The 25,832-nt window shown below is 41.0% G+C and overlaps 1 protein-coding gene across 15 annotated transcripts in view; it reads right to left on the bottom strand.

The window, feature by feature from the left end:
- The window catches only part of RALGAPA1 (Ral GTPase activating protein catalytic subunit alpha 1), a 119,902-nt gene extending 100,045 nt beyond the window's left edge, over nt 1–19,857 (bottom strand). For 8 of the 15 annotated variants that reach the window (XR_013392217.1, XM_077925883.1, XM_028720528.2 and 5 more), the window contains exons 1-6: nt 19,392–19,857; nt 6,531–6,641; nt 5,389–5,438; nt 2,440–2,497; nt 1,272–1,315; nt 868–1,045 (exon numbers count right to left, since the gene is read on the bottom strand). Coding sequence is in view for 14 of the 15 variants with exons in the window: in XM_077925883.1 (XP_077782009.1) it covers nt 868–1,045; nt 1,272–1,315; nt 2,440–2,497; nt 5,389–5,438; nt 6,531–6,641; nt 19,392–19,497 (547 nt within the window). In the remaining variant the exon portion in view is untranslated. The remainder of the gene's footprint in view (nt 1–867; nt 1,046–1,271; nt 1,316–2,439; nt 2,498–5,388; nt 5,439–6,530; nt 6,642–19,391) is intronic. The other 7 variants (XM_028720648.2, XM_028720657.2, XM_028720667.2 and 4 more) reach the window with 4 other exon arrangements.
- Between the last annotated feature and the right edge of the window lie 5,975 nt (nt 19,858–25,832).

Here is a 25,832-nt window from a genome sequence, read left to right as displayed (position 1 = left end):
CTCTCCATCTCAGTCATTAAACTCAGTATTAAACTCAGAAGGCCTTACTTCTGAGTAAATATGCTTAGGACTGCATTACTAATGACAAGGGGAGTGGGGTGTGTGTAAGGGTAGTAGTTCTGGTGGGGGACATGTCATGCTCCTTCTGGGGTATTGTGTACAACTTTGGTCCCCAACTCAGCTTTCAGCTGTGGCTCCTAGAAGCTGTCAGCATGTGACAGCGGCCACACCCTGGGAATGGCTTTGACTGGCTGGTTAAACCAGGTGATGGTAGCTGATGGGTCTCAAACCCTCGGTGAACTAGGGACTTCCCCTGCGTGCGAAGACAGCCTCTGGCGGATTGAGCAGTTCAGACCAATTGTGAGTCCAATGGTCAAGAAGATAGTTTCTGCACATGCTGTAGAGGGAAGTGAGGGGCAGATGGGGCTCATCAATGTGGGAAGGTAGCCCATCCAGGAGAAGGAAAGCTCTGATCCTAAACCTCCACTGCCTTGTGCAACATCTTCAGAAGTAAAGGCTAAGGAGCAAACCCTTCACAAATCTGGAGTGGAGTCCCTAAGATGGTTGGATGGTGCCTTGTACGCCTCCTTCTGGCGACTCCTGCAGCCAAGCTGGTGTCAAAGTATTGCTCTGCTTTCCTTTGGGCCACACCAGCGAGGCCAAAAGTGGAGGCTTGTTGTCTGGGCAGCCCAGGACGTCCATACATACTGCCCAGCTTTGCACCCGGGGGGCGGGGGCTCACTTCTGTGCTGCTAACACAGTGGTTTGACTTCACCCCTGGAGGCACACTCCACTGTCTTTTGAGACAGTCGGGTGCCAACAACTAATCACAAATATACTGTATGCATATGACCATTACATACTTACTTTCTTGAACACTAAGCACAGGATTAATGAGATTATCTAGTGTTCGAGGCCCGTGTTCAGACTGTGGTGATGGAAATCCAGGAATTAAACAAGAAAACATACATAGCTGTTCTTTACTACAATTATTTTGAAGTGCTTGCAACCACAAGAGGAAGAGACGTACACCTTCACGACGAATCTTGAAGAACAAGGTGATAAAAGGTTTTAATTTCACATTTACAGACAACATTTACAATTTCAACAGTTACCTGAGCCCAGTGCTGATACAACTCTTAGATCAATCCAATTACAGTCAATGAGACACCTTTAAATAGCTTTCTAAAGATCTGGCCCAACATTAGAAATACTATTTACCTCCCTCCCCTTCTTCGACAAAGAAAAAACAAGAAGGTTATCAGTCATACCTTTAAAGAATTCCCCGTGTGAAGTAATTTCTTTAAAATTAATCCTGAAAAGAAAAACCACACATTCAGTATTTGTTGTTTCATTGCCATTTTAAGGTGTGAGAGCCCTCGGTCGGACTTAATAAAGTCTTCAGAACAAGTCCTTGGCAAACTCTTGATTATTCTTGGTGAGCCTTCATGCCCTCTGGCAACAAGCTTAATGCCAGAAGTGAGAAAAGTTCACCTTCTCTATCCATTTAATCAAACTGGACCTATACTTTTCTCCATACAAACAATAAAATAATTCCAATTATCACATTTAGCAAAAGTAATAGCTAGTTTGCCATCAAAAAATTAAAGAAGACACTGCAGCGTTGGATGGATTCTGTGGGAGTACGAAACATGCATAATTCATGTTGATTATAATTTTAAGTATATGTATGTTAATTATATTTTAATTTCAATTCCAATCATGAATTTCCCATCAATTAATGAATTCATTGTGCCTTTGTAACACGCTATGCAGAGGCATCAAACATGACTAATATATGCAGCATTTGCCAGCAATTTTACATACTAATGTGTGCATGAGTTAGCAAAGTAGCAAACGCATGGAATTTTCCTTAACTTATCTTAATCAGTGACAAAACAAAAGAAACATTTTGAATTGGGTACGCTAAGCCCCAGATGGCCAACTTCTGTACTGCGGCTCTGTTTCTCAGAACTGCATTTTGCCACACAAACTAGTGTCCACATTTCTGTTGCAGTCATGGAGGATAAGCCCTCAGGCACAGTGCAGCATTAGATATAAAATCCAAAATGTGATGTTTTACATCACTAATTTTACAAGAGATGTAAGATATCTCTAATTCTTGGAACATGCAAATATTTCTTCCCCCTGCAACTGAAACACAGTGATCAAACTTTTTTAATCAGACCCTAATTAAAGTTTATCAAAATGCCAGGGGCTGGATAATTTTACTTTGAGGTCTGGTCTAGCTCCCAGGCCATCAATTCAGCCACTCCTCTCATTCAATCCATGACATTTATATTTTTCTCTCCAAGAGCACTAATTAGACGTGACAGCAGATAACACTGTATAAAGCAGTGTTAGCATTTGTTTGACGCTTGAGAATACTGATTACATTAATAAAAATGATAGTGCCATTACCATATTACCAATACATACCAATACTGTGAAACTGCCATCTTTGATGAATTCTTTCTGGGAGAAGTTGTAAAATTTTCTACAAAAGCAGAAGTCAATAAATACGTAGAGCAATCATTAGGGCACAATGGCTGCTATCAGGCACCATGTACTTATTTTAAAAAAATGCTTATTTAGCTTCATTGAAATAAAATCTCTAGAGGATTACAAAATAAAAACAAAATATTAAAATTATCAATAAAAGACTTTTAGAAACAGGTATTTTAAAACTTTCAAAGATAATAAACTTCAGAAGACCACCATCACTAGAAGTAAAAACAAAATAATCTACTGTGACAAGAAGGGTTAACAAAGTGTTTAAAATATTATGATTTTTTTAAAATTATTTTTTATTAAGTTTTCCATTTTTTCCAATATTACATCATAACAAATAACATAATTCATAATTCCAAAATTTCCCCATTCCCCCTGGACTTCCCTCAGCCTCCTTCTCTGGTTTATTTCAAAATAATTTTATTTCCTGCATATTTCCTTTTTGCTCCTTTTTTATATTTTAACTTATAATTTGTGTAAATTTTGGTAATTGTAAATGATTACTCAAAACCTACTAGTGAGTCCAATTCTTTGCATTGATTCTGTAAATAAGCCAAAAATGGTTCCCAGTCTTCCTTAAAGGATTTTTTTGTCCTTATTTGTCCTTATTTCGAGGAGTTATACAGTGAATTTAAAGCTATTTATTTATAATGTATAATTTAAACAAACAAATAAATAACTATTTTGCATAATTTTATGTTACGTCATTTAACACATTTATGTATTGTCTTAAAGTAACTGAAGGTGGCCCAGGTTTTCATTACAGGACTTTAATTACAGGACCTCAGGGCTTTCAGATCAGATATTCACAAGTTTTCCAACTACTTTTTTCATTTCATAATTTTTTTCCCTTGTTGGCATTAGACATCCACTTCAACTGCTAACTAATTCAAGCAAGAACAATGTTGCCATAAAAGAAATGTGCTTTGGAATTACAAAAATGCTGCACTGTAATTTCTTATCCCCAGCCAACAAGTGTCTGTATGGGATATTCCAACGTCACCTGAGAAGTGGAGACAAATTGGCACTTCAAATTACTATTGACTCAGTTTTCTTTTGTGAAATGATCAAAGCTGACACAGCTTCATTGGTTTAATTTAAAGAATGGCAACAAAAATCCTTAGCTGATGTTTATATCAAACATCAAATTTGGAAGTTCCAGCTATACAGACCAAGCTGCAAGCAAGGGAGGAAGCTCTACATGTGTCTTTTTCAATTGTTTGAAGTCTGAACAATTGGCAATCATGACTAAAATTCAAAGAACAGAAGAATTTGGGACTCCTCCTCCCAGCCCTAGTTTTAAGTACCCACACACTGCATGGCACTTAAGACTCCTCCCTAATCTGAATTAGCAGCTGTTTACAATATGACATAGAATTGTATCAAGTGTATCACTTCCTTGGAATTAGTTGAAGTCAGTTATCAAGGATTTATTATTGTGCATACCTTCTGGATGAATGGGACAAATGAGTTATATAATTCTAAACTGAATTTGGTAGATTTTCTTTAGAAAGGTGGGAGGAAGAGAAATTTTTATAAATGTCAATTTGGTGTATGTGTTAAGGGGTCTGTAACATGAAACCTAGGGACGCAGGTGGTGTTGTGGGTTAAACCACAGAGCCTAGGACTTGCCGATCAGAAGGTCGGCGGTTCAAATCCCCGCGACGGGGTGAGCTCCCGTTGCTCGGTCCCTGCTCCTGCCAACCTAGCAGTTCAAAAGCACGTCAAAGTGCAAGCTGATAAACAGGTACCGCTCTGGCAGGAAGGTAAACGGTGTTTCCGTGAGCTGCTCTAGTTCGCCAGTTTGCCATGACCCGGAAGCTCCCTCGGCCAATAAAGCGAGATGAGCGCCGCAACCCCAGAGTCGGTCACGACTGGACCTAATGGTCAGGGGTCCCTTTACCTTTTAACATGAAACCTAATCAAAAGTCCTTCTGCATACTTAAAACAGGTTTCTGGTTTACGGTCAATGCAAACCACCCTCAAAGTCTTCTACCTTCTGCCATTTGACTGAGCCCTACTTGTAGTTGGGACAGCTCATTCAGTAGAGCATAAGATGAGACAATCTCAGGGTCGTGGTTTGAGCCCCACGTTGAGCAAAAGATTCCTGCATTGCAGGGGGTGGAGTAGATGACCCTTATGATCAATTCCAACTATGGAATTCTATCATTTTACTACAACTAAAAAATAAAAAACCAACGGGTAATTAAAATCTACAAACTGATTTTATGGAATCGTTAAAGCAGGGATGAAGAGCCCATGTAGCGTTGCTGCACTACAATTCATTATCCCTGACTACTGGCTATATTGACAAGGAGTGCTAAGAGTCCAGCTAACTATCCCCTCATCAACTACCGTATTTTTCGCTCTATGGGACGCACCCGACCATAGGACACACCTTGTTTTAGAGGGGGAGAACATGGGAAAAAAATTCTCCCCCTCTCTGCTCAGCTCCCCTTCAGCGAAGCGGCAGGAGAAACGGAGCCCCTTCCATTTCTCCTCCTGCTTCACTGAAGGGGCACTGTGCAGCTCTCCCTCTCTGCTGAAGCCAGGAGAGTCTTGCTCTCCCGGCTTCAGCAAAAGGAACCTGAAGCCTCCGGAGTGTGGAGGGAGCTCTCCCTCTGCGCTTCGGAGGCTTCGCGTTGCTATCGCTGAAGCCAAGGAGCCTGCATTCGCTGCATAGGACGCACACACATTTCCCCTTAATTTTTGGAGGGGGAAAAGTGCATCCTATAGAGCGAAAAAATACGGTAATTCTTGACTCTCCATCTTAACTTTTACATGCTACCACTTGCATTACAAGAATATGTGTAAAAAAAAGGAATCAGAATAAAAGAGCTAGACGACAGCAGAATTTCTACATTGGAAGAATCTTACCTCAAAAATAAAAAGTATTGCATCTAGTTCTTCTCTCTGTGACTTGTGACCTAAATTCAAAAACAGGATTGTTTTCAACATCTAAAGATAGTGAAAATAACTACAGTTCTGTACTAATAAACTATTACCGTTTTGAAATTTATGTTATTTTACCCAGCTGCCTAAGAGGGAGAAATTTATCATATTTATAACCTGCCCTTCAACCCACAGGTACAGGGTGGGCAGGTACACAAATATGTCATTAAAAGACAACACAAATACAAAATCATAAAACAAATTATTTTTATCATAAAATAGTAAGTTCAGAAAAAAAGTTATTGAAATCAGCCATCTTCAGAGTCTTGAATGAAGAAATACATTTTCATGACATATAAAAATAGATAACATGGGAGATGCCCATATATCCAGTGGGAGGGAGTTCCAGGGGGTCATAAGGGAGAAGGCACTCCTCCACAGCATCACACAACAAACTACCGTTGGTGGAACTACAAACGGAGCCTGTCCTTTACAAATTAAGGCACAGGTTAGCAGGAGACGTACTCTTTCAAATGCTAGGGTCCCAAGCTGTTAAGGACTTTATAGGCCAGTCTCAACTCTTTAAATCAGCTAGGCAGAGACACATGGTTTCACTTTGTGGCACCAGTAAGTAACCTGATAACTGCATTCTGCACCAGCTACAGTTGGTGGACTGTCTTCAAGGGCAGTCCCAAGCAGAATGCACTGCAGCAGCCTAAACAATGAATCACCGGAACATCTAATAATATAGCTTGGTGTTGTGGGTTTTCCAAAATTCTGAACAGGGAAAATTTCCCAAGGCAAATTTAGATAATTTGCATCGTAAATATTCCTGATGCCAAGGAGAAGGGGCAGCCAATATGTTGTCCTCTATCCGACCACCATCATTCCTGACCACTGGCCGGGGCTGCAGCATCTAGAAGATATCACATTGGCTACCCCTGCTCTAGAGATATAGTTTAGCATGTTTATTTAACTTCTTTTTAGTAAACCAAGTTAAAAACTTTGACCCTATCAGAACCAGCACACTGCAGAAGAAACTGAAGCACTGGCTGGTAATTCTAATGACATGTATGCAAAATGTAAAAATTAAAATCAAAGTCAAACATTTTAATAAAAATTCTTACCTTTCTGTTTAAGACTAATTTCAATAGTCACAAAATTTTCAAAGAAGATGTAATATATATGTGAAAAATGTAGGTCAAAAAACTGCTTTAGATCGATAGATTCTGCATTCTCTGCAAAACAAACAAAGTATAATTTCATTATTACCCAGCACTACAAAACACTTAACACTGCTGAATCATGATAGAAAAAACAGTTAATAATTACATTACAAAACATGAGTTCTATAACCTTCTATACCCCCTTATATTTTTACAGAGATAGTTTAGGGGTTTTATGTCACAGCTGCAGCTAGGCCAAATTAACTGAGAAAAGGAGGCATATGCCGGGAAAATAATTTGTTTTTTAAAACTCACTATATGAACTATTTACTGTAATCACATTTTAATCTCTGCCCTGCCCACCAAGTATAAATGCCCCTTGAGTAATTTCTTGATAATCCAAACACAATCTCTTTAAATGATGGTCTATCCCTCACACTCTCAAATTCTATTATACTTTTGGTACCTGCAGTGGTACCAATTTCTTAAGGAGGACTCAACAGGTTTATAGCTTAAGGCCGCACTCCTACACACTGGTGGGAAACTGGATCCGCTCTGTCATGTGGAAGAATACATAGTTTTTCCTTGGAAGTTCTAAGCATGGTTCCAATTCTTCCTTTGAAGTCCACCTTGATTTCAAGCTGGTCATGCAAAGGAAGGCAGGAAGTAAATCTCAGGGTCCAGAGTGTCCCGGTAATAAACTTAGCAACAGATACCAGACACTGTGAAGAGTACCATTTTTAAATGCTGCCGAAGGGGCCTCCAAAATAAACCCATGCCACACAGAAAGTGGTGATGGAAGGCTAAATTGAAGTAAGAACGTGCCATGGTCAGATGGAAATCTACAAAAATTGTGATTTAAACACAGAGTGGCAGAAGAGATTGATAGGTGGCAGCAGATACCATTACCAAGTGGATGTGGTCTAAAGAAAATGGCCTTGCAAGTTATTTGGAGAGACTGGAGTGTATAATTAAGCCCACAGGCCAAAGATTCCCCACTGCTGCTATGTACACTTACCTAAAAGTAACTCCCCACTTAACTCAATTGGACTTACTTCTCAGAAGACAGGCACAGAGTTTAATATGCAATTATTTCCTACATCAATACATAGCAAAACACTTAACTGTCACCTTTAGAGAATTCTCTAATCTGGATTCTCTGTTTACCCATGCTATGTATATTTTCCCAATATAAATGTCATATAGAAGTTCATCAGTGAAGAAGAGGGTAGCTTTTGCAGTGAAATGCAAGAGCATAATACTAGGAACAATATGTTCAAATAATGAAAAGATATACAGAAGGAGATCAAATCAAATTAAAAGCGAATGTAACAAACAAAATGTGAATTACTGAAATAAATAAAAAACGATCTTTTAACAAGTCGGAAAAAGCCATTATTAACAACATGTTGTGGTGCACATAACACATCACTGCACAAATATGTTATAGGTTTGAACAAAAAAAAAAAAACTTCCTCCAATTCAACGCCTATTCAAAAGCAGCAAATCTTGAGGGCTATTTCAGTGATTATTATATTTTTGCAAGTTTGCAGGGAGGGGTTTACTGGGGAGTAGCAGTACTCCTCCTGGTTGCCATCAAGAGGAATTTCACGACTAAAACTGACAGCTACATCAAAACAAAATTCAACAGAAAAAGAAATGCTGCTGCTAAGTGACACTAGTGATAATGTCTCCCTCTTCCCAATTCTGCACTGAAAATTCTCAGGTCTAATTATCTTCCTGCTGCAGAACCTTGACTGCTCACCGCAAGCCATTCCTATGAGTTGGAGGACCCTCCAGAATAGCATGGGATATAGCTTGGGGGGGGTGCAGATAGGGTGGAAAAAAATCTGCACAAGCAGAAGTGCCTTCAACTCATATAAGGGCTTAAAGCACTGTCCTGATTTTGTAAACTATGACAGCAATTTCCCAAAGATGACATAGGAACTATGATATATGGAACCCTATGCAAATCCATAGGTCCTATTGAAAGTTTGAGAGATAGTAAAAACTTTAACCACTTTCAAAAATACACATTCAGAAGGTGACAAACCAGACTGGATCTCCTAAATGCACTTCTTTGTGTAAATGTGGGCACCTGTAACTGTCTTCAGTCAGGCATACGGTGCTTTCATGAACTGCACACACTTTTTAACTTTAGCTAGACCTTCTGTTTGAATTCCTCTTCAAATCAATCAGAAAAAGCAAACACTTAGGCAGTAGCCCAGTTTCAGTAATTTGTAGCTAAGGATAAACCTACGTGAAACCATTTATTTACACTAGAGAAGTTATGGGGGAGCTGAATTTCAAAAAACAGGTGAATGGAAGGTTGCTATAGATCCCCCCCTGCAATTTACCTCCCCACAGTCTGTGCACCTCCCCCCCGCCACCGTACCAATTCCTCACAGTTCATAAAAAGTCTGGAAGCAAATAACACATTTATTCTTGTGCTGTCTTTGAATAATATAAAAAGTTCAATTCTAACAACTCATACAAAGAATATGAAAATTAGCATGTTACCACCTTGGTAATATCACAAGGCAGAATTGATTTTTCTAATTTAGTGCTATTGTGCCATAAACTTTCATGGACTAGAACTCACTCATCAGATGAATGAAACATGGCTGTCAGTTTGCAAAGATAGATGTAATGTGTGTATGAACACAAGAAGAGAGAAGAAAATGTTAACTTTAGGCCCAAAGGCAATGAGATGCAAGCATAACAGATCTCTGCAAAGCTCAAAAGTATGTAAGGTTAAGTAGTGACTATTAACAGCAGCAATCAACATTGCTAGGAATACTCTATTATGTTAAATGATCTATATATAGCAAGAGAGAAGTCCCAGGCCTCTAGCATGCAAGGACCAAGAATGGGTGGTAGAATTAGTACATAAATTGGGTGTGGGTCACATTTGACAAGATATTCTCTAGTCTAGACCTTGACCTGGCATAACTCTAAGGAGACTTTCTGTTAAAACGTTATCTTTACTTGGTCACTGCACTTAGGCTGCAACATCATTGCTGTGCTCAATAGAGTCTACTCTACTGCAATAGAGCTTTAAGCCCATTCTTGATATATTTCTGTAGCACAGAATAGCAATTACTAAACACTGCCCCCAGGAGGCCTTAGTTCCTTGCAGCCAAAGTTTAAGTGGCCCCTGAAGACTTGTTTATTTGGCCACGTTTGTTGTTACTGTGTTTTGTTGGTCCTCTGCCTTTGATTTTATCTGATGTTGTTTTCATGTATTGTTGATCAGCCGCTTTCTTTTGAGCATTTTTCACTGTGAGCTGCCTTGTGAGGGCTCACCCAAAGATAGCATGGCAGAAATTGATTTAAAACAGTTTGGCTAAGAAAAATGGATTGTCAGGAAGCGATTTCAAGCAACCTAAACAATAGAAAGGATAGGCCCAACCTTCAGAGTTGGAGGGTTATTGCATTAGGGAGCTGTTTGCGAGATCAGACACCGTACTTGGCAGGAGCTTTTGTTTATGCTAACATTCGGGAGGCATATGTAGATATTAATAACTGTTCCTTTATTGTTGCCATGCAATGTGAGGCAGACTTCTGCCTAGATTCCAATACAACCTCCAGTTTAGCAGCCTCATACGGACTTGATGATGATGATTAAAACCACTGTGCCAAATGCCAAGTAGCACAATAAAGAAGCAAAAACTTTGGTATTTGATTAAATCCATTTTTTAAGGGTGTGTGCAGACATTTAAACTTTTTTTTCCAAAACAAACACACCAACATTTAATGCCTAGCTCATAAATACATTGTTGTAGTCCTGTCATGTGCATTTGGACTGATATAGGTTATCCTATAGCTATGACATATCAATAGATTGATAAATACCTGAAGGACCACCTCTCTCCATATGGACCTACTCAGACCCCGATATCATTCTCTGAGGCATGTTTGTGTGTGCCTCCTCCACAAGAGGCTCAGAGAGTGGCAACACGAGTGTAATGGAAATTGGGGGTTGCTCGTGCGTAAGTCTTGGCAAGGTTGCCTGGGTAAACCTTTCCCTGGCTGGACAGCCCTGACTCTGCGGCTGTCTCAGTCACTGGCAGAATCCGTCAGTGGGCGTTTCCTGAACTTCTTCCAACATAAAAGCTCCTTGACGGATAGTCTCCGCCTAGCCTCCCTACGCGGAAGTTTTCTGCGCAGGGTGGGTGTGGGCAGCGGAGGACCCGTGCTCTCCCCGCTGGTCTCTGGCGAAGAGTCCTGGAGCCATCTCTCCGAAGCCCACCTCTGCCCGCCTTTCTCCCTGGTGCCACGCTGATTTCCTTCCCCGGCCGATGAGTCCCCTCTCTCCCTGCTGGGCCCTTCTCCGGCATCGCTTGAGAGCCTTGCCTCCACTCCTGGCTCCGATGGCAGTTCCCTGACAACAAGAATGGGCCTTTTTGCAGCAGATCCGTTTGTGGAATGCTCTGCCCAGGGAGGTTTGGCTGGCACCTTCATTATACACCTTTAGGTGTCAGGTGAAAATGTGCCTCTTTAACCAGGCCTTGGGCTGATTGACATCTAATGCCCTTTTAAATGTGTTGTGGGAAGGGAGATTATTGGGTTGTCTTTATTTTATTTTTATTGCTTATTTCGTGTTTTTTATACTGTAATTTTATGTTGTGAACCACCCTGAGATCTATGGGTATGGGCAGTATACAAATTTAATGAACAACGAACAAACAAAAATAATAAAGTGAACTAAAGATTGCTTTTGTAGCATTCTGCACTGTGATGTCAACTCATACAAGCTTAAACTGCCTTTTCGTAAATATCTAGTTCAGAATTTTGAGCACTCCAGGGTTTCAGACTGGGATATTTTCCAGTCCTACCTGGAGATGGTAGAAGTTGAACCTAGGCCCTCCGGCATGCAAAAGATGTGCTATGGCTCTTTCCCACTCATTTTTTGTGTGCATATCACTGTGCATTATGGGCGCTCTCCTTCAGCCTATTCTCTCACCCACTCCTTTTTCTAACACCAATGGCACTGTACTATAACTAATGCATTTTTTTAAAAAAAAAATGTTGGGGTAAGTGACACAAGATAAGAGTGAGTGACTCACACACACACACACACACACAGAGAGAGAGAGAGAGAGAGAGAGAGAGAGAGAGAGAGAGAAACCATCCCTAGACATGGCATTTTACATAGCAAAAGACATAGGGTTGTAGCCAACAGCATTATTCAGCTGATGGTAGGCTTCTGTCAGTGTAACGAAGAGGAAAACAATTTTCAGCTATTCTCCCTCCCTGAGAATCACTAACAGTTTGCAGGGTCAGGGGCTGCAAGGCAGAGTGGGAATATCCAAAAATTGCTTTCATCTCCATTCTGGTGATGGAACCCTTACCATCCGCTATACTACCCATTCAATACAACCCATTGCTCTCTCCTATCACCGCACCAAAATGAATACTTGTAAACAGCTTTCCACAACAATGCTATTTTAATCAGTTGGCCGGGTGTGTGTGTGTGGGGGGGGTGGTATTACAGCATCTGCACAAACCTAAAGAACTCATTTAGATAAATGCTAAAAATCTAATTTGTGCATAAAGAAGGTAAAGGTAAAGGACCCCTGACAGTCGCGAACGACTCTGCGGTTGCGGCGCTCATTTCACTTTACTGGCTGAGGGAGCCAGCCTTTGACCGCAGACAGTTTTTCCAGGTCATGTGGCCAGCATGACTAACCCACTTCTGGCAAAACCAGAGCAGCGCACAGAAATACCATTTACCTTCCCGCCGAAGTGGTACCTATTTATCTACTTGCACTGGTGGGCTTTTGAACTGCTAGGTTAGCAGGAGCTGGGAGAGAGCAATGGGAGCTTCACCCTGTCACGGGGATTCGAACTGCCGACCTTCTGATTGGCAAGCCCTAGGCTCAGTGGTTTAGACCACAGTGCCACCCGCATCCCAATTTGTGCATAGAATTATTATTATTAATTTATACAGCACTATGAATATGCATGGCACCTTACAGAGTAACACCACGAAGACAGATCTTTTACAATATAGAATTCAAGATACGGGAGGCAACAGGGGGAAGAAATGAAAATTAAGACAATGGTAAACAAAGAACTTAAGTTCTTCCATTTGCTATATGGAGCAGAATACTGTGATGACATTATAGAAACCTGGATAATGCATGTATATATAGGTATATTTATCCTCAAGCATATGTGGCTTTATTGCTCATTTCATTGACACGGGTAAGACAGAAGTAAACAACTTGGTGGATGCAATCAGCAAACAACCTTAATGCATAATTTTAAGCATTTCCTTTCCACTGCTGTGTCTATTTATATTTAGTAAGCCCCCTGCAATACACTATAATGATCTCTGAACAGATGGTAGGGTTTTTTTTATTTAAAAAATGTGGGGAGGTGTGGAAATTTTTATTTGGAGCAGTATCATAATGTAATGAGAATTCTCTGTCAGCGCAGAAGCAACCGAAAGGTTTCATAGAGAATGCTTTTGACACAAGTGCTTGTCATGTGGCTTTACTCTGACATTCAAATACAGCACAAAATACAGGCATGTGCACACTCACTAGCACTAGAAGGTCACTATCTCAAATGTAGTTTATGTTCACTTGTGGGTTGTTTTTTGCTTAAACCGTTTAGATTTTCTTCTAAATAAAATAAAATTCAAGGAGGTGGGGAAGGCGCTACATTCCCCTGTTAAAGCAACAGAGTGCTTTGCCTACTTTTGCAATGCCAGGGGAATCTGCCACACAGATGTCCATCTGTGAACGTTGTCTACTCCTCTACGGCGGCAAATTTCAGTTTGGGCTATTATGAGCATTTTCCTTTACCTTGATTTGGATGTGGAACTATGCTGTTATGCAGGTGTGGCCTCCCATGTGTGTATGTTTGTATGTGTTTTAAATGGATTGGCTGTCTTGTTTGATTCCCTCCCCACTGAAATTCTTGTCATGAACCCACTTGGCAAATGCACATTTTAGGTAAAGAGTGCAAGTAAGTAGGGAAATTATACTTCTGATTCTTCAATATAACATGCTTTTAAAAATGGTCCTGGGAGATATCTGCAATGTTTTATAATGCACTGCCATCCAGATATACACTTGGAACTTTGATGGGTGGGGGGCTTCATTCTGCAGTAAGTGCAACATTACCCTGTTTTCAAAATTCTGAAGCTACTTCATCAGAGAATAATACTGGGAAGTTAAGTCACCCACAATTTCTGGAAAATCCTTTTCCTAATCTCATTTCAGGTTTGCTGCATCTTATTATGCAAGCAGACCTTTCGTATTTGCCCTTCCCAGACGATCCTGCAGGCCAGAAATTAGACCAGATGGAGGAAACTGAAGGATGATCTAGGTACAACAATAAATAAGTAGTTTTTTCCTTTTTCATACCCTTGAGACCCCCCTTCAAAAGAAGCAATAAAATATTGCTAAAACCCAGGATGGTAAATGCTTTCCTGCTCTTTCACATGCCTGGGCAAACTCTATGCCCTAGCCTAGACAGTTTCAACCTTGTTGATATACAGGCAAGTATGAGAATACAGAGTAACTTTGCTGCATGACTTACTCAACAGGGTCAGCAAGTGCAGCCCCACTGCCTGCTGCACACAACTGTGAATCATGTGAGGCAGAATGACCAAAGAGGGCTTTTTAGCTTCTCAGATGGTTATGTTCCAATATACTAGCCTGTGTTGACAAAGGGGTGGTACTGCTTTCATGCTCATGTGTAAAATCAGCAGCTATTATACAACCATGGTCAAATATTTTCAGATATTCTCTAAAGCCACTGGGGAGGCAGCAGTTTATCTTCCTGTCTCCTACATCACCTTCTTTAAAAAAAATCTTTTGTTATGTCATTTGTTAGCAAGGGCAGGGGTGAGAGCTGCTTGCCTCATAACCCTAAAACAGTCGGCGGCAAGGCAAGCCAAACAGCAGGAAGCATTGTGTCCAACACTCTCCAACATTCATATACAGTGGTACCTCGGGTTAAGTACTTAATTCGTTCCAGAGGTCCATTCTTAACCTGAAACTGTTATTAACCTGAAGCACCACTTTAGCTAATGGGGCCTCCTGCTGCTGCCGTGCCACCGGAGCACGATTTCTATTCTCATCCTGAAGCAAAGTTCTTAACCCGAGGTACTATTTCTGGGTTAGTAGAGTCTGTAACCTGAAGCATCTGTAACCCAAGGTACCACTGTACAGATTTTATTTCTCTCCTGTGGATTCCATGTGATTTGCCCAAATGGAAGGTAAAAGAAACAACATACTGTATTCCCATACAGGCTACAATTGCTCCATTACAATTAGTTTAAGCAGGAGAAGGTGACTAGAGCTACAAGGTTTAATTGATTAATCATATATTTCTTGCTTCAGAAATATTATCTTTACCCTTATACAAACTGAATTGATTACTCAACTAAAAATTGTTTTAAATGGGTTGAAGCTCTAGAAGCAAATAAATTTCTTGTGGCAGAAATGGTTCCAAGAAAAACCCCAAAGAGGTAAAATTCTCAAAGTGCCAATGTGTTCTACAGTGCACAATATATTTCTGAATTAAGAAATCCTTTCATTGGGGTAACTTACACTTCTTATTACCTATCCAGAAAAATAAACTTCTGCAGCTTTCTCCTCTGCTGAATTCTACTATAGTTCCAACTCAGGAATGTTTCAAGTAAACAGGAATAGTCAGCAAAATTTGGCTAATTAAATAATACAGTATATGGCTTTTTAAATTGTGGGGTGCGTATGTATTGTTTCTGTTTGTTATTATGTTGTGTATTTTTGTGTTTTTATATTGTAAACTGCCCTGTGTCCCACAAATGAGGAGAAGTATAGAAATTTAACAAATAAATTAAAAATAAAATACAGTAAGACCAGTGATGTTACCACCTTTCAGAGAAGTATCTGTTTAAATCATGGATCAACTTATCACCTCCAAATTAAACCTCTGATACTGTGGATCCAATTTCAAAGGCTAGGAATGTACAGACTTCCTGAAAGCCACAAATAAAATCAGAATTAAAAGTAACAGGTGGTGGTACTACCTGAATACACAATATCTATTTCATAGACAATACATATTTCAAAATAGTAAATGGCAAATTCTTTGCAATGCAAATGTGACAAAAAGTACTTGATGTTTCATTCATGAAACAATGAATTTCTGTACAATAAATAAATTTAAAATAATTTTGCTTTAAGCACACAGTTCTTTCATCAGGAATAATACAATGCATAGTTAACATCCATATGAGTTTCAAAACAGTAGACAATGTAACTACCAGAAACATCTTTACAAATTTACTCTTCTGAGAAGTGTAACTTCCAATTGATCTGATCACTATGCATAAAATGAAACATGATCATTGTTGTGGGCAAAGAGAAATGTTCTCATTGGAGGTTTCACAATAAAGTAACACTGTTCCTTCAGAGTCTTGTTAAAATCCAAGCCTGTGTCAAAAGTCTTCTACTTTTGGTAGCCAGCGTTAAGCCTCTAACTGAGAATGAGATTAAGAGATGGCTTTTTAAAATCTTGATTTTTAAAAAATGGAAAATTGATTGTATGTTTCTAACCCTGTAACCCATTCAAAGCCTTAGGGATAGTGTCGCTAAAGAGTTCAAATAACTGAGCGAGACTGGATCTTTTTTTATATAACCCCACACTTTCAAATAAAACACTCCATCCACTATAGCACTCTGGTACCAAAAAATATTTAGGCTGTGATCCAGAGAACACCTTTGAGCATGTGCTTCTCTCCTACTCAAGAACTGCATTAGAAACTACTTTTAATATTTCCTACTTTAAAGGCAACTTATCAAGTGGCATCTAGGCCTATTGTGCTTGCTGGGCTGAAAGGTTTTATCCAAAGAGTAGGACAGAAACTGCTTTAAAATATATCATGCAAACAAGTATTTCTGGGCAAACAGAGGTCATTTCTATGGTATCCTTTGAAATGCAGCTACAATCAATGGGTTTGATCCAGCGATGCTATTCTGTGAGCAGAAGGGCTTTTTCTGACTTAGCACAAAAAGCAAAGTGCTTCTTCTAGTGCTAAGCATTCAACGATCTGTTCCACAATGTCTCAAAAAGGTGCTAGCACAATGACTCGTGCAATCTCTTACACAGAGCCACAAAAAAATAACAATCTCAAGAAGCATGCAACACAAGGCATTGTGAATTCTCTTACACAACATCTTTTATATCTCAGAGGATGACCTCCAAATCATCCTAAATATCTTTGCAGCAGCTTATGGAAAACTTGGCCTATCGCTCAATATCCAAAAAACCAAAATGCTGCACCAACAAGCACAAAACGACCCCTCTACAGCACCACAAATCCAACTTAATGGTGTAATGTTGGAAAGCGCTGATCACTTTTCCTACCTGGGCAGTTATGTTTCAACAAGAGAAGACAGCATTGCCTGAGCTGTGTGAGTCTCCTGATTGAAGCACAGAGTGTTTGACGGCCAGGACATTTGCAGAGAAACCAAAATGCTTGCTTACAAAGCTATTGTACTACCAACTTTACACTTGTGAAACATGGACCACTTATAAATGCCATCTACAATTCTTTGAAATATTCAATCAATGGTGTTTCAAAAAAAATTTACACATCACGTGGGAAGACAGGTGAACTAATGTCAGCATACTGGAAGAAGTAAAGATCACTAGTGTCAAAGCAATGATTCTTTGACATCAACTTTATTGGACTGGTCATGTTGTTCGGATGCCTGATTATTGTCTTCCAAAGCAACTACTCTATTCCCAACTCAAGAATGGAAAGCAAAATACCAGTGGACAACAAAAGAGGTTTAAAGACGCTCTCAAGGCAAATCCTTAAAAATGTAACATAAACCTAATAACTGGGAAACACTGGCCTGCAAGCGCTCCAACTGGAAAACAGCCTTTACCAAAAGTGTCATGGACTCTGAAGAAGCACAAACTCAGGGCGAAAAGGAGAAACAAGTTAAGAGGAAGGCATGTTTGGCAAATCCTGACTGTGATGAACCTATGTCCAGAAACCTATGTCCCCACTGTGGAAGGACATATGGATCCAGAATTGGCCTTCACAGTCACTTACGGACTCACTGTTAAGACCATGTTCATGGAAGACAATCTTACAGCTACAAGTGATCACCAAAGAAGATGATGATTCTGGATTGTTTTATATGATGTTCTAATGTGTTGCAAACCAATTTGAGATTTTTTTTAAATCTATATAAAGAGGTATAGAAATGAAAATAATTAATAATAAATGCATAAATTACAATACTGAATACTAGCAGGGTTCTCTCCATTAGATAACCTAACACACACACACACACACACACACACACACACACACGTGTGTATCGCCAGCTGCTGATTCTGTTAATTGTAAGCTGATATACAGGCTTGCATATGAAAGCTTCAGGATACAATCCAACTCTCATTTTCCTGGGAGTAAGGCCCAATGGATAAAGTGTGACTTAGGTTTGAGTAAACATGCATAGGACTGCAACTCTGATGAAGACTCAAGTAATTTGAAACATTTTTGATTCCGCATTTTATCATACACTTGTCATAAAGTACTCATCTTAAATAAGCTGACACCTGCAAAACCAACAGAATGAAAACTCATCATGAAAACATGTGGAATAATGCACATCAATCAAGCATGAGTGAGTAACAAGTTTGTAGAAAAAAAGCAGGCAGATCCAATGCTATCAAACCCTTGGGCTTACACAGTCAAAACAAGTATCTGAGTTCCTGCCTCAGGGATTAGTTAATTAAGATTAGCTAATTTATGCTGCCCCCTCCCACACCACAATACTAGAACTCTATAATATATTATGTTTATTTTAATGAATGTCACCAACCAAAGACACCAATCTCAATACATATTTTCATCAAACTGGACCACAAATAGAAACAAGTAATGAATCTCCGTATCAGAGCCCATCCAAATGTTCACTTCCTGAAACTTTTCATAGTCCTAGGCAGGTGCTGGAATGCACTAGTAGAAAAGCAAGAAGCTTCCTGGGGTAGATTTGCCCCAATGCACTCTTGAGCTGAAGATAAGATCCCAAACTGCATAGATAGAACAATTTGTGTCCCTAATTTTCAGCTTTGTGTTCTCAGAGGCTGCACAGCCTGAAGTAAGTACTACTCTGGGCAGTAAGCATAAGAAGACAAGAAACCCTACACCAGATTCCACAAAGTTAAGACATTCTAGACATGCCCAAACACAAACTCAAAGCACAGGGCTGACAACCATCCCAATCGCACCTATGAAAGCAGCATATTTATCCAGCAGTCAGCAACCCCCAAAACATTATCGCAACACAGGGTGCAAAGCAGGTTGCCTCATCTTAATATATGCAAGGCAAGTCAGGCATGGGTGTGTGTGTGTGTGTGTGTGTGTGTGTAAATAGCATGGGCGTGTGTAAAAACAGGCAGCTGGTGGATATTTTCATCACTCTCCAGGTATTCCTCTCCTGTCATTTCCCACAGTGCCATCAGTGTCCGGGTTGTCATGCCAACAAAAGAGTTGGGATGGAGCTTCTCCTCACCTCTCGCCAAAAACGCAGCTGCTCCCCAACCTCAAAGCACCCCAGCACCGTCCAGCCTCTCTTTCCCACCCACCTCTAGCAAAGATAAGGCAGGGAGGGGAGAGGAGGAGGAGGAGGAGAAAGCTCTCGGGACGGCCTCGCTCGGGCACCAGCCCAGCCCAGCAAGGGCTTCTCCAACCCAGCCTCTTTCCTTGCAACCGAGGTGTGTCCCCCCCCCTCCCCGCCCCCCTCCAGACCCTCAGCAGCTAGCAGGGCCTCGGGGCCCCCGCCTCCCCTTCCTCACCGATAACGACGCGCAAGTGCTTGAGGCGGGTGAGCGGGTCCTTGCGGGTGTCCAGCACCTTCTGCGTGGATTTCCGCACATCGCCGTGAGGCTTCTTGGAGAACATCCCGCCTGCGGGGCCCCCGGGGCGGGTAGCCGCGCTGTTGTCCTCGCCGACGCCCTCCTCGTACAGTCGACGCCGCCGGGACCCCCCGGCGAAACCTGAGGTGCGCTGCGGCCTCCGGATCCGCGCCCCCGGTCAGCGCAGCCTACATAGCAGGCGGCGGCGGCGCCCCGAGGCTCCGAAGGGGCGGGTGCGGCCGGCGCACTCGAAGCTCTCGGGCGCGCGGGGTTGGTGAAGGGAGGGTTGGCGGCGGCTGTGGCGAGGTAGGCAGGGCTGGCTTAGGGCTTCTCGCTCCGCAGCACCGCGTTACTCCTCCTCCTCCTCTCTCCTCCCTTACTCTCCGAGCACTGCCCCCCCCCCCCCACAACGTTTCACGACAGCCGTCAGGTGCGAATTCCAGGCTTCCCATGGCAACCGCCTTCGCTCTGACGTCATAGCCGGGGGACTCAAAGGGAAGGCGGTTCTTCCGGCGTCGCCTTCGTTTACGTGCTGGGGCAGCCTTGATCAGTGGGGTCTCATGAGGGCAGAGGAGAATGGCGTGGTTTATTGGTGCTCGGACGTCGAGGCTGCGACCACCTGCAGCCGAGAGTCTTGGGGCACCCTGAATACTTGACGAACTTCCTATGGCGTGATCTGCAATACATTTGTTGGTCTTTTGGGTGCCGCCAAGCCTCTTGCCAGTTCTTACTACTACTCACGTGGGGGAGAAGATTCATGGGAGTAAGCCACTTTGGGCTTATTAGAATTTACTCCCGAGTAAGCATGCTTAGTTAGATTTGTACTAAAGGGTGGTGCGAGTCCGGTGAGGAAATCAGTTTTGCTGCTTTAGGTGTGTTGTACAGTGCTTTTAGAAATAAAATTTCTGGCAGAAGCTAGAGCTATAAAATCTAGGGATTCAGAAATATAAAAATTCTTAAGCTAAAAAACTGAAAGGAAAAGTTTGGAACCCTCTTGTCTGTGATTGTTTTAAGAAGAGGCCGCAAATCTGCATGCAGTTTATCTGCTGATTTTAGTGGCCCTTCTATAGTTGGCTCTTAATGGCTTGAAATCATGTTCAATGTCAGGACTTGGAAGAACTTCTGCACTATGTTCATGCACTTTAAATTAATTTAAGTGTTTTATATGTCCATTCATTTTGAATTGGTATTTTATTCTGAAAGGGGACAAGTCCTCTTTTCCACTTGCATATTTTCCTGTCACTGATACATTCCAGAATTGTGCAAGAATGTAATTACCTATCCTAGAGGTCAGTCCCCACTATGAAAAACAACCCCTTTCCTTCAGTTATATATATCTGGCTGAGTTCCCCTGCACAGCTAGCAAAACAAGGAAAGGAAAAACAAACAATTTCAGTGTTTAATTTAAGCTCAGGTGTGCAAGTGTCAATCCCTAGAATCAATCTCGGAGGTAAGGTCATTTGTCTCCCATTTCACACATTCAGTGTAGCATTCTGTCTGCAAGCAAAGTTGCAAAAGAAGTGCCATTCTCATGCCACTGAAACATTTCTACACAGGAGCAGCCTGTCCTCTGGGAACTTGTCCCACATAATTTAGCTTCAGTGCTGCTATTCAGCAGTTTACATAGTCTCTTCAGGAGAACAAAGAAGGGCATTAAAGTAAGAAACTTGAAAATAGAAGAGGGGTATTTCCATCTTCCCTGACTGCTCCAGTATTGTCTCCTGACTCCCCATAAAAGTGCACATACTGACCTGTCCCCAGTTGCCACACTCTGAATCTGTCATATGAAAGCCACTCCCATGCACATAATTTATTGTAGATTAGTTTTTTCCACATTGCTTTGAGTACTTGTAGTGTGGGGTAGGGTGGGACTTTAAACATTTATACCAACCATTAGTACTCAAGGTGGATTGCAAACAATCTAAAAACATCAAAACATATGAAAAGAATATAATATGCTTCAATACTCTTCACATGGCATTGTCTTTCAGGTATTTTAGGGCACAGTAGGTAGAGACGTGAATCGGCAGTGTGGTGTCTGCAATACCAGAAGGTGCCATGGGAGTAGGTCATGAAATGAGTTAAAAAGAACAGTATCAAACGGTTGTGCCTACACCTGGACATCTTAACCTATCCAGTGGCATCACACTTAGCATTAACTCGTCCTCCCTTGACCTAACAGTGTAGACTTAGTAGGCAAAACAAAAAACCCCAAACCATCTACAGCCAGTGAAGTTTGAGTAGTGGTGGCAAAATCCTACTTGGCCAGATGTGGCCAGTTAAACTTGCACTACAATCAGGACAGGTGAATGGGTACTGGAGCAAACTTAAGAGCTGCACAAATCCAGGGAGAGAGCAGGGGTTCTCGTCTGCTTTCATTGGATGCATGCAATGTGTGTGTCCGTCCATTCACTTTTAGTTGCAAGGGGACAAGGAAACAGAATCATAGAATGAAATTAATTAGCAACTATATATTTTTCAGGATTATGAATTATTGACTCACTATAAAAATAACACCTTCCCTTTCCTTGTGTTTAATTCTTAGTAGTTATGCATTACCAAAAGTTAGAATGTCACATACATTGCCTTGTTTTCATATAGACTTGGTGCACCAATAACAAAGGGTGTGTTTTGTATTCATATTAGCTTTAGTTTTTATCTTAGGTTATCCTGTGCTGCATTTGAGCTCCAACGAAAACAAATATTGTAATAAACTAGTTAGTCTCTAAAGCACCACTTCTTGTGGTTACAGATTAACATACCTGGAATTTAGATTAACAGGCACCAGATATGTACATTTGTTTTCTGGCCCGTACCTTTCTCTCTTTGTACGTGACCTCCTGCCTGTTCTGTTCACCTTCACTGCTTTATACTCAGTTATCCTTTATTCTCAGTTACTATCTGTAGCGCTTTGCTTCATTTTGCCCCTAAATTACCTTTTCAAATCAAATTCTGCCTGAATGTTCTCTAAACACTCACTCCCCCACAATTGTGCTTCAAGACAGCACAAATTAAGGAATACAACTACCCAAGATACTACCTTGATACTATATTCTGCAGATCAGTGACTACCTAAATCTGAAGTGGGTCTCCCTAGGGATTTTTCTCCTTGTAACTGGTCCTAGTATTTTTGAATGGGATAGAGAACTAACTTCATATTGTCCTCATCAATACAAGAGATACTCATGTAGTGTGAATCTAAGTATATTTACTTGTAAGAAAGTCTTACTGTCTTCAGAGGTTTTTCTTTTATTACTTAAATGTGCAGAGGATTACTGCTTTATTTTTCATTGTCTGCAAACCAACATTATTTGTACTCAAGTTTTAAAAATCTGTTTACCCCACAGCTATAGGTCAACATTGGGCTCCTTGGACAAATTTCTTTTTCCATTCTTTCGTTGTTTTTCTGTGGGATGGACTCATATTTTGTTTCTGTACTTAATATGCAGGGAAAGCGAGACATTCTGTATTTGATGCTTAATCCTTACATACTTCGGACTCTTGTTGGAATTTTTTGATAGGCTTTGTGCAGGTTCCCATACTTAGTGGTAAAAACAGAAAAAAAATTGTGTGCCTTTTGTGCGCTGCATACTGTTGCACAATTATCAAATTCAGTTTCTCTTACAACCTCTTCGTCTTCCCTTTCCTGGTTAAACGTCTCCAGCATTGTTGTAAAATATTATACATTATCATCATTAAAACTTTCTCTTGTATTTGTGGTTTTGTGCATATATCTACACAAATGCCAACTCTGGCAGTTGGGATCAATACATAAATGCTGAAAGTGTTGTGAGGGTTCTGGCCTGTACACTGCACTTTTTGTACATTAGCACAAAATTAAATTGTTTGATTTTTAAAAATCCTATATTTGTACCAGAATATGAACCTTTAATTTTCCTCTGTTCACTTGTACTCTTTTATGGGTGTCAGAATTTTTTTCCCACGCAATGGGATTATACCTTACAGGCATTAAAAAGTTAAAAGAACCATAGAATTATAGAGTTGGAAGGGACCCCAAGGCCCCTGCAGTGCAGGAATCTCAACAAGCTCATACATGACAGGTGGCCATCCAACCTCTGCTTAACCTCCAATGAAGGAGAGTCCACAGCCTCCCAACAGTTTACTGTCAGATAGTTCTTCGTGATGTTTAGTTGGAATCTCCTTTCTATTGCTTCAGGTTCTAGCCTGCAGAAAATAAGCTTGCTCCATCCTCCATGTGGAAACCCTTGAGATATTTGAAATTAGCTTTCATATCTCCTCTCAGTCTCCTCTTTACCAGTCTAAACATACCCAGTTCCCTCCACCATTCATCACAAGGCTTGGTTTCCAGACCTTTTCTCATCTGTGCACACATTCCAGATTGTTTGCAGCATGTACTTTCAGATTAGCTTGCAATCAAATGACATGTTGAAATAGAAGCAAGTGAAAAATGTTCAAGCAAGCATATCACACAATAAGTATTTCATTGTACATAAAGGCAGCTTTAAAGATTGAGACAAAAGACTATAATTAATATCTTACAGTTAAGTATGAAATTGTTTATTAACAAAAATATGTCACTAAAATTGGCTTTCTGGAGCATTTGAAGAGTCTCATTATTTGAAGAGTTTTCATTATTTTGATTAATTTGGAATCATTTACAACTTTGGCAATCTTATCACTCACCCTTGATTCACTATCATATATAAATTAAATGGTACAGTTCAAGTGCAGACCCTACTGCCCGTTTTTGTGAAAAATATATTGTCTTGACCCTTGCTTCCTTTTGTTTAGACAGTTTTCAATCCACAGGAGGACTCACCTTTTGCCTCTACTGTTTCAAGATGCCATTACACACTTAATGATTCTAACTTTCATTTTACTTGCCACTATTTTGGGGATAGCTATAAAATAGGCTGGCCTGTCATGTGCTTGCTATTGCTCTCTGAGCTTCTGTGAACACATTAGCAGGGCGGGGACATGGTGGGGTTCCTTACTGTTCTACGACATCTGAGCCCAGAAATTCCTGGATGAGAAGGCACCACACAGTTGCTGCAGAACAAAATTGGGCAGATAAATCCTTAAATGGTTGACTAGTGAAGGTTGGCTGAATCATGAATTGCTTTTCAGACATCGGCTCCTTCCCAAACACTGCTTACACTCATTGCTATCACTCATTTGGCACAAAACGTCTTGTGGCAGGAGGTCCTCTTCCATTTGGACTCCATGGGAACTATGCTGGTCTCTGAAGCTAAGAACTGTTTCCAAACAAGGCTCTCTAGTGCGACCAAAAGGGTTCTTCAAACAACAGACAACAAAATGGCAAATGAGATTAGGGTCACATTCATACCATACATTTAAAGAACGTTTTAAGAACATTGCTTCCCCCAGAGCATCTTGGGAACTGATAAGGGTTCTGAGAATTCTAGCTGTGATGGGTAAAGCTCAGTTCACAAGATACTTTGGGGGAAGCTATGTCTGTTAAACAGTGCTTTTCTTCTAGAAAAATGGTGCCTGTACTCACCATGAATTTGTTACAGGAAGTGTCACACTTTAAACCAGTGCTTTTCGCCTTTAAAAAAAGTGCTGGTACTGCATACCCTTGAGTACCCCCAGAAAAAAAAACTGCTGTGAAAAGTGCTATAAAGGTGCTTTAAATGTATGTTGTGAATGTGACCTCAGTGCAAGTAAATTTTGGCATGATAGCCTAACTTCACATATAGCAATTGAACAGATGAAAATAGACTTGCAAATGTAGCGGACTGCTCAGCTGAAGCATCAAAGATTATGCAACAACAATGAAGGCAAACTCCATGTTTATTTCACAATTCGTCTTCAGAGTGGATTGAAAATCAAGCACCCCATCTTGCAATGCCTTTATAAAAAAATTCAGTATAGTAGTTCTCCCCAGCTCATTTTATCCTTGGAAGCAAAGTAGTTTAGACTGAGTTATAGGGTAGCGAAGTGGGGATTTGAAGCCATGTAACTCCGATCCCTAAACCAGGCTGGCTCTCGCTCTAAATGGGACCCTTAGTCCGATCCAGCAAAAGAACCTTTCTTACATTCTAAAAGAGTGCCATCCTGCGCAACAGCGGCGAGGACGCGGAGGCCCTCCAGATGTTGTTGGGACTCCAACTCCCATCAGCCCCAGCAAGCATGGCCAATGTCCAAGGATAGTGGGAGCTGTAGTCCGGGCAGCATCTGGGCGCCCACAAATTCCCCGTGCCTTTTGCTGCTGCCGCTGCCGCCGTGTACGGCTTTACGGGTCTGACTCCTCAATAAACCCTTTCCTAAATCTTTCCACCATCTTCATCACCGGCTCTCAGAATTTCGAGGTTTTGTTGCGGCTATTTTGGCAGGCCGCCCGCAACCCTGGGAAACATTTCCACTTCGGCGCGCCTT

The sequence above is a fragment of the Podarcis muralis genome, chromosome 1 (genome assembly GCF_964188315.1).
Source record: "Podarcis muralis chromosome 1, rPodMur119.hap1.1, whole genome shotgun sequence".
Classification (NCBI taxonomy): domain Eukaryota; kingdom Metazoa; phylum Chordata; class Lepidosauria; order Squamata; family Lacertidae; genus Podarcis; species Podarcis muralis.
This window is presented reverse-complemented; position numbering and strand designations above follow the sequence as displayed.